Source organism: Zerene cesonia, chromosome 25, assembly GCF_012273895.1.
Source record: "Zerene cesonia ecotype Mississippi chromosome 25, Zerene_cesonia_1.1, whole genome shotgun sequence".
In the NCBI taxonomy this organism is placed as follows: domain Eukaryota; kingdom Metazoa; phylum Arthropoda; class Insecta; order Lepidoptera; family Pieridae; genus Zerene; species Zerene cesonia.
In genome coordinates, this window is record NC_052126.1 from 3,247,178 (window position 1) to 3,261,986 (window position 14,809).

The 14,809-nt window shown below is 33.2% G+C and overlaps 2 protein-coding genes across 2 annotated transcripts; both read right to left on the reverse strand.

Annotated features, from left to right (window-relative positions):
* Positions 1-361: 361 nt before the first annotated feature.
* Positions 362-5,145, reverse strand: LOC119836586. Its single transcript, XM_038361967.1, has 7 exons — positions 4,704-5,145; positions 3,839-3,970; positions 3,154-3,346; positions 2,409-2,511; positions 1,784-1,885; positions 1,356-1,508; positions 362-418 (listed from the first exon to the last, which is right to left on the reverse strand). Exons 1-7 carry the CDS (start codon positions 5,143-5,145, stop codon positions 362-364), a joined length of 1,182 nt encoding a protein of 393 aa, XP_038217895.1.
* A 1,783-nt stretch (positions 5,146-6,928) lies between these two features.
* Positions 6,929-14,457, reverse strand: LOC119836587. Its single transcript, XM_038361968.1, has 8 exons — positions 13,929-14,457; positions 13,443-13,538; positions 12,592-12,784; positions 12,004-12,106; positions 10,294-10,296; positions 8,625-8,726; positions 7,591-7,743; positions 6,929-6,985 (listed from the first exon to the last, which is right to left on the reverse strand). Exons 1-8 carry the CDS (start codon positions 14,455-14,457, stop codon positions 6,929-6,931), a joined length of 1,236 nt encoding a protein of 411 aa, XP_038217896.1.
* Positions 14,458-14,809: the final 352 nt, after the last annotated feature.

Here is a 14,809-nt window from a genome sequence, read left to right on the forward strand (position 1 = left end):
TTAGTAACTGCTTTCTATATATATTAATAATAATAGACAATAATTAAGTAGGAGTATATTTTATCTGTTTTTACATTATATTGTGTCTGTAAGTACTCTTTAATCTGTGTTGTCTATGTAAAAACTCTCGGTCTTGTCTTTGGCTTCGCTTTCCGTTTTTGAAAAAGAAGAAGGAATTCTTTTAAAATTATAAAATTTTGTTATGCCGTAATAAATAATAATGCTACTCGTAAGCTTTTATCATTAACAAGGATTTTTTATTGAATTAAGTAAAACAGCACTAATATACATACACTATATTTGTTACATAAAAAATACAGATTAACTTTGATATAAATGACCATATTTTTTCTTCAACTCCTTATGTTTCTATAACCGACATTACAAGTGTGAAAAATGACATTACTGTATTCATAAACTGAAAGAAAAATGGTTATAAGTTAATTCGAGGAATTGTCAACTTGCTTTGCTATATTTAATTTTATATATTAATCTTTAAGCTTCTAAAATAGCTCTTAAGATATCGTAGCTACAGTTCACATTGCGAAATTCGTCTTATAGACCTTATTACAAGTTGAAAAACAACCCTCTAAACTACGATAAAAAACTTTTTTTTTTTTTTTTTATGTCATAGCGGGCAACTGAGCTGGTGGTTCGCCTGATGGTAAACAATCACCACCGCCCATGAACATCCGCAAAGGTTGGGCCTCTGCGAATGCGCTGCCCGCTTTTTTGGGATAAGGGAAAAGGAATGGATTAACGACTGGAAAGAAGGAATGGACTGGGACGGGTGAGGAAAAGGAAACGGGCCTCCGGCTCCCCCACTCACCGCACGAAACACAGTGGCATGCCACTATTTCACGCCGGTTTTCTGTGGGGGTGTGGTACTTCCCCGGTGCGAGCTGGCCCAATTCGTGCCGAAGCGTGCTCGACTCCCACAATAGTTAACTTTAAGCTTTTTTTATAGAAGTACAAATAATTAGTCCATAAGGTTGGTCTCTATATAATATACTAGCTTTTCGCCACGGATTCGCCCGTGGTGCATATATAGCCTATGACGCTCAAAGTGAAATTGCAGCTTTCCAACAATGAAAGAATTTTTTGAAATCAGTAGTATTAGCGTGAGAACGTTACAAACATAAAAGAATACAAAAGCTTCCTCTTTATAATATTGGTGTATATATGTAGGTTATGTTGTAAGTGTATATAGGTAGGGTTTTGGCTGAAAACTGCTAAACAAGCTTCGCAACGTGTCATTTGCGAAAATTAGAAAATACATATTCAAATTACTAATTGAATGAAATTAACTCGCTGTAAAGTTTTCTTTGTGGAAAATATAATATTATACTATTTACCCATGTGAATGTAGGTAAGTATAAAGGTATGGATCCGAAAATGTATATCGGCATTCGCTGGCTAAGAGCGATATTGAAAATTAGCACGTTGACCTTATGTTTTTTATCGTAAATGTACCATTTCTCCATCACAGCCACTTCGAGCTTTTCACACTGAAATCACATATTATTAAAAAACGAAACCGCCTTCAATGTTTTAATTTTATTATAACAAAGTTCTGGTTTCAAACAAAGTTTATTTATAAAATTTAATGTATTTAATTTGTAATAAAATGGAATGTCAAAGTATTTAATTAGCGACTCAATCATAAAGAAATTCAATGTGATTAATAAATCTCTTTAACATTCCATTTTACCAACATGACGTGAATTGTATATTGCTAAACTATATATTAAAAATATGTATGAAAGATTTATATCGCGTTTACCTGATTCTCAAGTTGTTGTCCTAAGAAGGAAAATAAAAAAATAATGACGATAAAGCAAAGTGCGTGGAGACAATATTTCACCGCATCTATCGTAATTCCATGCTGTGGACATGAAAGTTTATTTATTTGTTGAGTTGTTGCTTACATGTGGCAATATATTATATATTTATATGACTATTTTTTGACGAAATAATTGATAAAAATCGGCTTAAAAATAGTTGAAGACCTATTATTATCGGGCACTTTTTCTTAATCGATTTAATCATGTTTGCCTTTAGAAATTAAAGATTTTTTAACGGATTTTAAATGCGATTTATTCATTATTTTATTAACCCGACGTTTCGAACACTTTACAGCGAGCGTCTCCCCGTGACCAGGCTCTCGCTATAATAAATAAGTAGCGTTTAAAATCCGTTAAAAAGTTTTTAATTTCTAAATACATATATAAAACTCGCGTAAAATCAAACACAAGAAAATATTATGTTTGCCTTTTATTTTGTCCGCCCGTAAATCCATGGGTCTAAGTCAGTACTAAATATACTACCAGGTTATCAACTATTATTTCAATTTCAATGTCATTTAAAATAGTACAATAATATCGATCATATTAAAACGATTCACTTACCGACACAGCAATTTTAACTGTACACACGCATACAATCATTATTGCGACGAGGATTAATGCCAAATAGAATGGTTGGCAAATTACGTTAAGCCGATTGGAGAATCTGGTAAATCGACATCGAAATTATTGTATTTTATTCGGGATAAAGACAAATAGCACATAGTGTGTCTAAATTAGTTATCGTGTATTAAGACCTTAGTACCTGGATGACCGAGCTTTGCTCGGTATTTTTTTTTTATAAATTGTGTTTTTTGGAAATTATATTTGAGTATTATTATTCGCATTCTTGTATATATATATAAATATATATATATATAATTAATATACAAGAATTGCTCGTGTAAAGATATAAGATAAGAAGATAATACGTTTTAATATGTCAGAGCGGGCAACTGAGCTGGTTCGCCTGATGGTAAGCGATCACCACCGTCTTTAAACATTCGAAAAGGCAGGGCTTCTATGAATGCTCTGTTCACTGTTAAGGGGATAGAGATAAACAAAGGAATGACGACTGGAAAAAGGAAGCTGTCCTCCCCCGAAAGTTTAATTTGATCTTTATATTTATTTTATACTCTTAGATTTTAATTAAACTTAGATAAACACACTGTTCGACATAAAATTTAGCCTTCTTACAAGGCAGGAATTCTGGAATTCGAAGTTTATACACGAGTATTTGAAAAGTAATAAATAATAAAAAAGAAATCGCATGTGTTACGTTAAAATACTTTTATTTTAAAGAGCTTACCGTTTCGTCTTTACGTAGTGATCGACACATTGAGACAACACCAAGGTGCACGCGTTTTGCCACTTCTGGTCCCTCTGTCCAGTAATTTCTACCATCATATCGTCTAAATATGTGAGAGTGAATGTTATTACCTCCAACTGTCGAATTATTTGGTAAACCAACAGCGAAATCGTTGATTTTAAACTGCACAGAGCTAAAAATTTGTATGTAATGAGACTCCATTGTTATAATGGTGAATAATGTTTCCGAGAATTAATAGAGTCTGTGGGATTGTAAGAACTCTAGTGAAGTTTTCTATAAAATATAAGATGACTTTAACTATAGGATGGTTAACCAATTAGTGTTCTCTTTATTCAGCTGAAGTTATAAGACTTATCCATACTAATCATATTGAGGTGAAGAGTTTGTTTGTTTGAACGCGCTAATCCCAGGAACTATTTCTGGATCAATTTCAGAAATTCCGTAATCATTGGATATACGTTATCCTGTACTATGATTTATATATGTACCACGGGCGAAACCGGGGCGGCATAACAAGCAATAACAACATACATCGGCGAACTTAACACCTAAAAGGAGTTTTACTCGGCCTTTATTGCGTAATATTAATGATATGGAAGGAATGAAGCCAAAAAGTAAATAACTAAGAATGATTGTAATAATTTTAATTAAATTTAATACTTACCGACACCACAAAGGTATCCCTCATAAGCGTTTACGATGAATGTAGCCATATACACGGCGAAGTTATCCAAACTCCAAGGAAACCACATATCAAATGCTGAAAATAGTCTATCAAATAACTTCCATTTACTGGCTGGCAATACGGTTCTATATTGCATAACGTTTTTCATTCTGTTACCCACAGGAGAAAAACGTATACAACGATATTTTACAAGTATCATATATATAATGTCTAATGCATGTTATTACAAATTTTTGTACAAGTATTATATTATATAATATTTAACTTTTTTAATCGTTATACCACATAGCCAATGCTCAAAGCGATGAAGGAAAACATCGTGAGGAAACAGGCATACCCAAGAATCAACGACATGTGACATCCGCCAATCCACATTTGACTACCGTGGTGGATTATGGAGTGAATCCTATAAGATGTGAACTGCCCTGCAGTCCCTGCAGTGGGAACATATATAGGCTGATGATGATTTTGAAGATATTATTTTTATATATAATCTGGTACCAAATCATTTAATATCCGCTTTATTAGTGATTTGGTAATTAAAAATATCTACTTATTTGAAAATATTTAAAACGGGTATTAATAATTAAACAAAGTTCAATATTTTTCTAATCATCAAATGATTAAAAGGCCGAGTTATTATGTGGTATTTTAAACTTAACATTTCAATATGTGTATTGTTATAAAATGTATTAATCTCGTTGGTAAATTGTGCATATTATTGTAATACTAAAGAAGTAAGAAAAGAAAAACCCACGAATTAAACGCAACGTGTCGTCCTTCCGAACACACATCAAATAAATCGGTCCGCAGATATACAAAGTGCAGCACAACCAAGCCCCACCGATATATATCTGGACGAATATTCCCGCATATCGCGCCATTCTTACTTGCGAATCCATTATAAGACACTTCAGCTCATACAACTTTCCGCAAGTCACATCCAGACTCAGTACATATTGCACCAATGGCAAGTCCAAGGTGCGATCGTTGTAAGCCATTTCGTCGACAAACCCCTGCAAATCTTTCTTGAAGAAGAAACACACGAATAGCGAGGTGAACAAGACAAAACCGGTAAATAAAATGCAAGCGCCTTGTATGCAGAGGAGCAGATTGGACAAGTTAGTGATAACGAATATGAGGGCACATATGAATATTTGGAAGCCAAGAACTACGTTCAGGATTTGAAAGATGAACCAGCCCGTGGAATCCCATTTGCGTTTATCGTAAATTGTTATTCCACCAATGGAGAGGATGAAATCGAATATTTTAAATGTCCTTTCCATGACTATAATGACTGAGAGTATGTGTGAACCAATCACGCTAGAAACGTTATATATTTATGGCAGTACAGTTCTGTAGAAAATTAAAGTTTTGTTTGAATTGTTATCGTAATTTTGGCTTATAATTTAGGTGCGTCAGTATTTAGACGAATGAATTTTATGCTTTTATATCGAGTATTGGGTATACGCGTTTTCCCAAATTCTTCCTCAAAATAAAAATAGATGAATAATACGGTATTTTACGGTGGATTTTCAGTTCGGATTTAAAGATGAACAAATAAAATTTAATAAGCACAAATAATAAAAATTATCATCAAAATTATTGAAATAAACACAACCATAGTGTAACTTACACACTCTGAGGTCTGATAAATAACTGTAAAACATAGAACTATTCATTACCTAATTAATTTCAATTGAAATATTTGTATTTAATATTAGATCTTATATTTTTTAATAATCTCAAAGTATTTACATTGAACTGTACCTGTCTTAATAAATAAAATATATCGAAAAGTACATTTAAATGTATAAGCTGAGAATCCACCTTACTTTTAGTATAATTGTAATACTACTTGACTGACACATCTTTGATGTATTCCAACACTCTTTTATTTTAATTATGGCTTTATATTGTGATAGACCGTAAAAGTACAATTACAATATGGCTACGAAGTTAGCAATGGGGGTAAAAAAATATGTTTTTTATGAAAATGATTTTTGTTATTATTACAGTGTTTAAGAACACAAAGTTATTGTAAGTTGGATAATTTAATATTGACACTCAATAAATGTATATTATCAAATGATGAAAAATTATATGAAATATTCTATTACAATTAAAACAAATCACAAATACTCTCGTATACTGGTATAAACATTATAGAAGAGTGACACTAAAGATTTACTCAGTTTAGTATCTAGTAAATTATTTGCTATACGAAATATTATGACTAGAGGACTGGTTCGCTGCTCTAAAATGCATTGCACCAAGAAGTACCCCAAAATATACATTTTAACTCAAATGTTTAATATACGAAGCTATATGAACAAGCTTGTACAATAGGTCGGTTTGAATAGCGTCGAAAATTAATTCCTTCGAAGCCCTAAATTCCGTACACATTAACCACAAACAAATCTAAGCTTAAGCAAACTGCAGTTAGCAGACTACGGATTCTGTAACATTCGGTTTTGATATTTGTTTAATAATAATTTTAGCTGCACATTTGTATTTAAATATTATTCGCTAGGTTATTAAAAGAGGTTGTATTGCGAAATTAGTTTGCATCTCTATGGAATTGTAATGTGTTGATTTTTCAGTTTAAAAATGTATAAAATAGGCTTTATTGTTATTTGGTAAAGAGTCAATTGTTCACTTGATTTTATAGAAATTCTTTTGTATTTTGCAACATGATATTGTTGTTTCTTGAAGATGAATACAATAGTTATTAGAAATGAACAGAATATCCAATATTTTTATAGTATTGAAATACTTATAATTTTTTTTGGACATACTTGAAATAAACAAAATTTCCAACTCAGAGTAAGGGGCGTCAAAACAATGATATTTATTATGAATGTTATAAATATTATCATATTTATATCGGTTGCTTCTTCTGTCTTTATCTATTGGATTCCTTTGTCCGACTTTATTCTTCCATTTAGATTTAGCATTTTCCGTTAACTTTAATATTTTAGAGATAAATGAAAAACGTTATTCATATTACGATACATTTATTTGATTTTAATCAGTTAAACTGATAATTAGTGATAATTTATAATTCCTTCATGTTTCTAATACAGACATCACAAGAGTGAAGAATGACATTCCTGTTTTGATGAACTGAAAAGGAAAAAAATCACAATTTATTAGGGCAAAAGAAGGGACTCCTACATTATCCAACACAATCTGTGTAATTTCAGTCGACTTCAAAAAAGAGGTTTGTTACTTCATAAATATTCACCGCGTGAACAAGTTTTGACGATTATTTTTTATTTGAGAGGTTGTGCTATCCGTTTGGAGACACTTAAAATTGATAATTTGAAGGCAGTTCAGTTTTTTATTTAAATATAGCTATTATTGTAAACTTAACTGAGACATTTATAGGTTTGGGCTTTGACATTAAATTTAAGATGTGTTTTCAACCATAAACATTATAAAGAAAATCGCTAGCTTTAAAGTTAGGTAAATTTTAGAGAAATCATAGCTTTGCGTCCTCGGTATTTCACGTAGTTGAAATTTTTATGAGAATAAGATATTTCTACGCGTTAAAACGTAGCCCATATATCCCCCGTTATAAAAATTACAAACAAACAAATTTACTTCCCCTTTTATAATATTACAGAGTATAAGGATTTTTATTTAGTTAGTTGATTAAAGTTTCAATTATGAAGATATATTAGAAGATATATTAGACCATTCACTAAGGAAATTAATCATTGATATACCCAAGTAAATGTTGGCAGAGATAGTGGAATGGATCCGAAAATATGTATTGGCATCCTTTGACTGAGTGCAATTTTGAAAATTAGCACGTTATGTTTGTGATGCTTGTTGTAAATATACCATCTCTCTGTCACCGCTGCGTCTAGCATTTCACTCTGTAATTAAGAACATTCTAGTTTAAAAATTTCAGCTATCAAGCGACTTCAAAAAGGGTGAGGTTACTCGACTGTATTTCTTGAGCTCGTTACCTCAGAACTTTCGAAGAGGTGAATTGATCAGACGATTCTTTTTTATTTGGTATCTCCCGTATAAATTTAAATTTGTTCTAATTTTGACAATTTGGAGGCGATTTGTTTTGGGTTAAAATTAATCATTCAATACATACATAGGTATTACTTTAATAACACAGAGGCATATTCTTATATATATAGATAACAATTATGCCCTTACTTTGCCCGTGTGTATGTTAACTGTACTACGTGTAGATAGAAGATATATGATAAATAGAGAAAATGTGCGTAATGATGTTGGAAGCCCCACCCAAAGAAAGCAGTGAGTGCCCGATGGCAGTCGGGTCAGCATAAGATATTTGGTATTAAAACGACCTCGCTGTTGTCTATATATATCTAACCAGGCTGTATCTTACGAACTAATAGTTTTGCTCGTGCGCTCAGTGGCCTGCTAGTACACATTTATTTTCCATCAATATTTAAGCAGAATTTTTAGTAAAATTGTTAGCAAATTCAAAATGAATGCTTACTATCTCTTATACAGAGTATATGTAAGAAAATTGTTAATTCCTTGCGATCCGAATCAGGATAATAAGATAACATAAAGACTTCATGAAATTATTGCATTGTCACTGATCCTGAATTGTACAAAGTATTAATTAAATCTATTCGTTTTAAGTGGGTAAAAATCGAGTTTTAAAGGCTCCTTTTAACTCGATTTTGACCTACTACAATCATACAAATCTAAAAGCACACAAACATACAGGTGAAGCGAATAAAAGCCTGTTAAAATACAATGTCCTCACCTGATTTTCCACTTGCTGACCAAGGTAACAGAACATAAATACGACTAGAATTATGCAAAATTCATGCACGTAGTACTTCATAGTATCCAACGCTAATTTATGCTGAAAAAAAGTTGTATTATATATATGCTTTTCCTTAACCTTCCCAGTCCTTTCTTTTATTACTCTCGTCGATCCTTTCTTAATCCCTTTCCTATTTGAAGTCGGCAATCCGATCAATTTAATTGGCAAGTCAATTTGTAGAGGCGTAAGGTCTGCAATCGACCTTACGCCTCTCCAAATGTTCATTGGCGGTGGTAGCGCTTACCATCACGCGACTCACCATAAAAAAACATCGATGAAATCTAAATATTTAGTGGTTTACAATTTCTCTGTACGTACTGTAATTTCATCAAATATCATATTGGATGTAAGCGAGTGCACACTTAAGCGTATCGCGATTTGAAATCGCAAACAGAATTGCCTACGGTGAATATTTCATGTATCGGAGAATTATGAGGATGAACGCCATTTAATTGAGCTACTATTAAAATTTAAACTACCTACTCACGCTACTTTTAATACTAAGTAAGTAACAAATAATAAACATTTATTCTTAACATGAGCTTATGTGTGTATAGACATAAATATTAGAATTTCGTTGATTTTATATGAGCTTACACTTCTGCTTAAAGACCATAATCATTGATTCAAGAGAAGCTTTATTCGCACACAAACGTAAATAATATAAATAGGATAAAACATATGTAACATTAATAAAATAATACAAAATATAAACAACATTACAACGTGACACTTGGAAGTTTTCCCCGAATATAACGCGTGCGAAGTCGCGGGCAATAGCTAGGGTAAAATTATTGATAAAATCTATTTTTTATCAATAATTTTACACTAGCTAGTGAAAGAGCAACAAATACACACACACACACATCCTTACGAACTTTCGCATTTATAATATTAGTAGGATAGGATATAAAAGGATGGTATCTGTGGTGCTATTATTATATACATAACAGTAAGCAATACTGCTTACTGCTATAGCATATGTACAGTATCAGTATTTCAATGCAACTCATCTAAACTTGTTTAGCGGTTCCGTCATGGAATTTGATAAGCACCAAACAAATAAACAGATTTACTTCATACGCATCAAAAATGTATAATAGCCTAAAGGCTTCCTTAATAAATTCCTATCTAACACTGAAACAATTTTTCAAATTAGGCAAGTAGTTCTTTAGATTAGCACATTCAAACAAAACAGACAAACGCAGCTTTACAGTAGCAAGGATTAAAAAAAACCTAGGCATACTAGTGATCCGACTACGACAAGAGTATTATGAAATTCTAACTGTTATAAAATGAAAAAGCCACCAAAGTACATTCATATCAAAAATATGCCCGAAGAAAAGATCGTCTCTCGTCTCACTCGATTTTTACTTTTTACTTCAAGCGCAAACCATACTTCCGTGACTATCCCATAGTTATCTAGCAGATAAAACCGTTCGCAATTACAGCACGTACATACAATAATTGTGGGACGAGGGATCGAAACCTGGTGATCTAATTAAGTTTGTTAGGTTAAACTCATCTGGCGTTTACGGCTGTCTGCCTGATTGCTGTGGATACAAATCAGGTGCGATTTTGCTCGATGTAAATGATATCTTCTAACTGCCTGATATATAAGTATATCAGCATAATCCTATCCTACTAGTCCTATCCTCATCATCACCAGCCCATACACGTTCCCACTGCTGGGACACAGGCCTCCTATGAAGGTTCAGGCCATAATCAACCATGATGGCCAAGTGCGGGTTGGCAGATGTCACATGTCCTCGAACTTTTGATTTTTGGACATGACGATTTCCTCACGATGTTATTCCTTCACCGTTTTAAGCAGTGGTGATGTTATTCACATTTGCAGATAAATTGAAAAATCAATTTATTTCCTGCACGCTCGCCCGATCTTGAACCCCGACTTATCGATTTTTGAAGTCCGAGGTTCTCCACTGCTTTTTCCTAGTCCTATCCTATCCGACTAATATTATAAATGCGAAAGTTTGTAAGGATGCGTGTGTGTTTGTTACTCTTTCACGCAAAAACTACTGAACCGATTGCAATGAAATTTGGTACGTAGACAGCTGGACAACTGGGATAACATATAGGCCACTTTTTATCTCGATATTCCTACAGGATACAGACTTACGCGGGTGAAACCGCGGGGCGCAGCTAGTCCTACATATATATAAATACTAATACTAATACTATAAATGCGAAAGTTTGTTAGGATGTGTGTATGTTTGTTGCTCTTTCACGCAAAAATTACTGAACCGATTGCAATGAAATTTGGTACGTAGATAGCTGGACAACTGGAATACCATATAATCAACTTTTTATCCCGATATTCCTACGGAATACGGACTTACGCGGTTGAAATCGCAGGGCGCAGCTAGTCTGTCTATAAGATGTCTGATACGAGTGGATTGTTGGAAAAATCTTGACCAGTTTCAACACATAAATTCTGCTTAACTTATCGGACAGATATAATGACAAAATATGTCTGAAAATATACTTTATAAAATGTTTAAGATGCTATTATATGCTATATATAAAGCGACCATATGATGAAATTGATCCCTTATCACTTACAAGTATCTGGGAACTGGGAGTTGAGAAAAGTTTTGTTTTATGTCTCTTATGTTTATTTTAAAGTCAGAAGATACATTACAGCGAGGAACAAGATACAATATAAAATAGATTCTTTATTGACGAAGGCTATATGTTTTCAACACTGGTATTTAGAACTTTTTCAGCACTAAAGTTTATATATCATCGTTGTTCGACGTATTTAAGATAAGGCACATATACTTTAAATTTAGAGAACTTTACTACAGTTACACGACTTCCCTTACCATATTGTATTCCCTGGTTGCGTATACCTAGTACGAGCATCTATTTTTTTTTTTTATTTCACAATCGGCAATGGAGGTTGTGGGACGCCTGATGGTAAGCGCTACCACCGCCCATGAACATTTGTAGAGGCGTAAAGTCGATTACAGACCTTACGCCTCTAAAAATGGATTGCCGACTTTAAATTGGGAAGGGATTAAGAAAGGATTGGCGAGAGGAATAAAGGAAAGGACTGGGAAGGGGAAGGAAAAGGATATGGGCCTCCGGCTCCCCCACTCACCGAACGAAACACAGCAGAATGCTATTTCACGCCGGTCTTCTGTGGGGGTGTGGTACTTCCCCGGTGCGAGCTGGCCCAATTCGTGCCGAAGCGTGCTCGACTACCACATACCAAAACTATTTGCGTTATTGTAAATACCTATTTACAATAACGCAACATGTATATTCATATGTTTTAATATAAAAGACTTACCGAAACTGCAATCTTCACCGAGCAAACGCATACTAGCATTATTGCGACGAGGATCAAAGCCAAATAGAACGGTCGGCAAATCACATTAAGCCGATTGGAGAATCTGTTCAAACGGACATCTTGTAACTAATCTGAGTACGAGGGATATTTTGATGATCCTACTCTAATAACATTAGATTTTATCTTATTTATGATTGATGTTAATGTCTATAAAGCATAATCATCTTTACGAAAGCATTTATTCGTTTTTCTTACACATAAATACAAAGATTTTTATTGGTTGCTTTTTATATTTAAATTTGAGCGATAAGAATCTATAACTTCATTAATTACTCTTTCTAATACACAGAAAAGGTTGTATCTTCTGCTTTTTAATGACATTATATACCTTTTTAAATGGTTATTGATTTGTCCGGAAATTGTAAACAGAATTTTCAGTCCCTTTTTTATTACAAAGACCAATATCGTGCAGTATTATATATTTTATTGTCATTAGGCCCTTGATATCAGAGGCATAAATGTTTATATCGTATAATAAAACTGCAGACATAATTCTTTAGATTAGAACGTTCTAGTATAAACACATACCTTTTTGTTCTAACATAGTGTTTAACACACTGCGAGAAGACTGAACTGCATCCCGAATGCCACCTCTCATCTCTTTCTTTGACAATGTCGAGCATAATATCATCTAAGTTTGTCAGAACAAAGGTTATGATTTGCAGCTGTCGAATAATTTGCCAAACGATTAGAATAATCATCGATTGGAAACCGGGATAAGCTGAAAGGTATTTATTGTATATGAGATAATGTATTTTATAGGAAATGTGCTCAAAAACAGACACAATGTAATTTTCTTGATAAACGATAGCGAAAGATCTACAACCTGTTTGGATACTGTTTTTAATTATTTAAGCAATATAGCTTATTATTTATTGCAACGTTGGGCTTTCACGGGCTAATAGAGATTAAATGTTGTGATGTGACGGAACTTGAAATATTTTGAAGTAATACTACCCCCTGATTACTCCTTGTATGCCGTGCTTGAGTTAAAATTTTAAGCGCGATGTAGAATCGTTAAATTTTGATGTAACATAATATTATAATAAGGTTTTTCACTAACAAGTGAAGTCCCGTGTCCCCTAGTGGGGTATGGGGCAGATGATATATACATGTTTCACTGATCGATTTCCTTTATGGACAAGTAGGTGATCAGCTTTCGGTCACCTGCCAGATCGAGACATTTTTTAAGCGTTCCCACCGGGAATCGAACCCAGGATCCCCTCGGTTCGACGCTCACGCGTAAACCATTGTACCAGAGAGGCGGTCAATTCTACAAAACTAACGATGACATAATAACATTGACTAATAATAATAATGGAAATAGAATTACGAAACAATTATTTCATGTATTGTTCAAAAGATTAAATCTTACTTACCAATACAACATAAATACCCCGCATATGCGTGAAATGTAAACGATGCTACATATACGCCGAAATTATCTAGACTCCAAGGAAACCACATATCGAATGCTGAAACAGTAATCCATTAGGTTACCTTTAGTTGGTCATACTTTATCCGACAGCCATGTTTTGTGAGCAATCCGCTTTTTAAGGATGATTTAATATATTATGGATGTTCTGTATAATTTAAATATATTAGAAATGAAAGTTATATAACGCTTAAGATAACTATTATTATAATAAATAATGATACATGACTTATACTCTTATTCCTATTTTTTATATCTAACGCACATTAACATATAAAGAGTTTTTTGTTTATTGGTTCGGTTGTTCAGATAAACTAAAAAATAAATTAAAATTATTCCTCAAGTATAAATTTTATTACGCCGGTAGGTAGATTAGTGTATATTGTATAAGTTATAATGGAGTTGTAACAATTATAGTTTGAAACCTCACCCAATAATCGCAAAGAGTCATCCTCGCTTACATACATACGATAAATAGGCCCACACAGATATAACGTAGCACACAACCAAACACTAGCGACATACACGTTCAGTAACATACGAGTCAACTTAAATATCTTTTTCTGCGTATTCATCACGAGACATTTCAACTCGTAACATTTCCCTGTCTCCTCTTGTCTCGCCATCACATATTCGACTAACGGAATATCCAAAGAGCGATCTTGAAAGGCCATTTCTTGAACAAAACCCTCGAATTCCCTCTTGAATATCAAACAAATGCCCAAAGAAATGAACATTATGACGCCCGTAGTCCATATGCACGCGCCTTGTATGCACAAGAGGAGGTCAGACGTGTTGAATATAACGAAAGCGGAGGTGAAAATAAAGGTAAGGAGAGCTAGAAAGAAGTTGAAAGTCTGGTATATCAGCCACCGTTTGGAATTCCAGTTGCTCTTAGCGAAAATGGAAATTCCAGCGAAGCGCTGGATGCGATCGAAGGCTTGGAAAGTTTCATCCATGTCGGGAACTGTTAAGAAGTGATTTATTTGAGTAAAACGAATTTTTACGTTTGTTTCGAGTGGTACATGTGAGTGGAAAATTAAGTAGGTATATGTAAAGTTTTCTACAATTTTATATGTTGATTTTATTTCATAAGATTTTTGATATCACTTTATTTTTAATGATATAAATTTAAATACTTAAATTACATTTAAGTTGTTAGAATTGTGCACACAGTAGTAGTATATTTAAAAAATATGGTGTCATAATAAATGCAGAGAAAATTTGCTTCGTCATCACCCATTGCAAGGGTTGAATGGTATGTATAATCTTCCAGTTTATTATTCCATATTAAAAAGAAATGTGTTTTTA

What these genes read in the sequence shown, in the direction of transcription:
- LOC119836586 (XM_038361967.1), bottom strand. Translation starts at nt 5,145, where the DNA reads ATGGAAAGGACATTTAAAATATTCGATTTCATCCTCTCCATTGGTGGA. An exon ending in ATTCGTCCAGATATATATCG is followed by an intron (nt 3,971 to 4,703) that starts GTGGGGCTTGGT and finishes CCGTATTGCCAG; the next exon opens with CCAGTAAATGGAAGTTATTT. An exon ending in CACTACGTAAAGACGAAACG is followed by an intron (nt 2,512 to 3,153) that starts GTAAGCTCTTTA and finishes TCGATTTACCAG; the next exon opens with ATTCTCCAATCGGCTTAACG.
- LOC119836587 (XM_038361968.1), bottom strand. Translation starts at nt 14,457, where the DNA reads ATGGATGAAACTTTCCAAGCCTTCGATCGCATCCAGCGCTTCGCTGGA. An exon ending in TGACTCTTTGCGATTATTGG is followed by an intron (nt 13,539 to 13,928) that starts GTGAGGTTTCAA and finishes TTACTGTTTCAG; the next exon opens with CATTCGATATGTGGTTTCCT. An exon ending in CACTATGTTAGAACAAAAAG is followed by an intron (nt 12,107 to 12,591) that starts GTATGTGTTTAT and finishes CCGTTTGAACAG; the next exon opens with ATTCTCCAATCGGCTTAATG.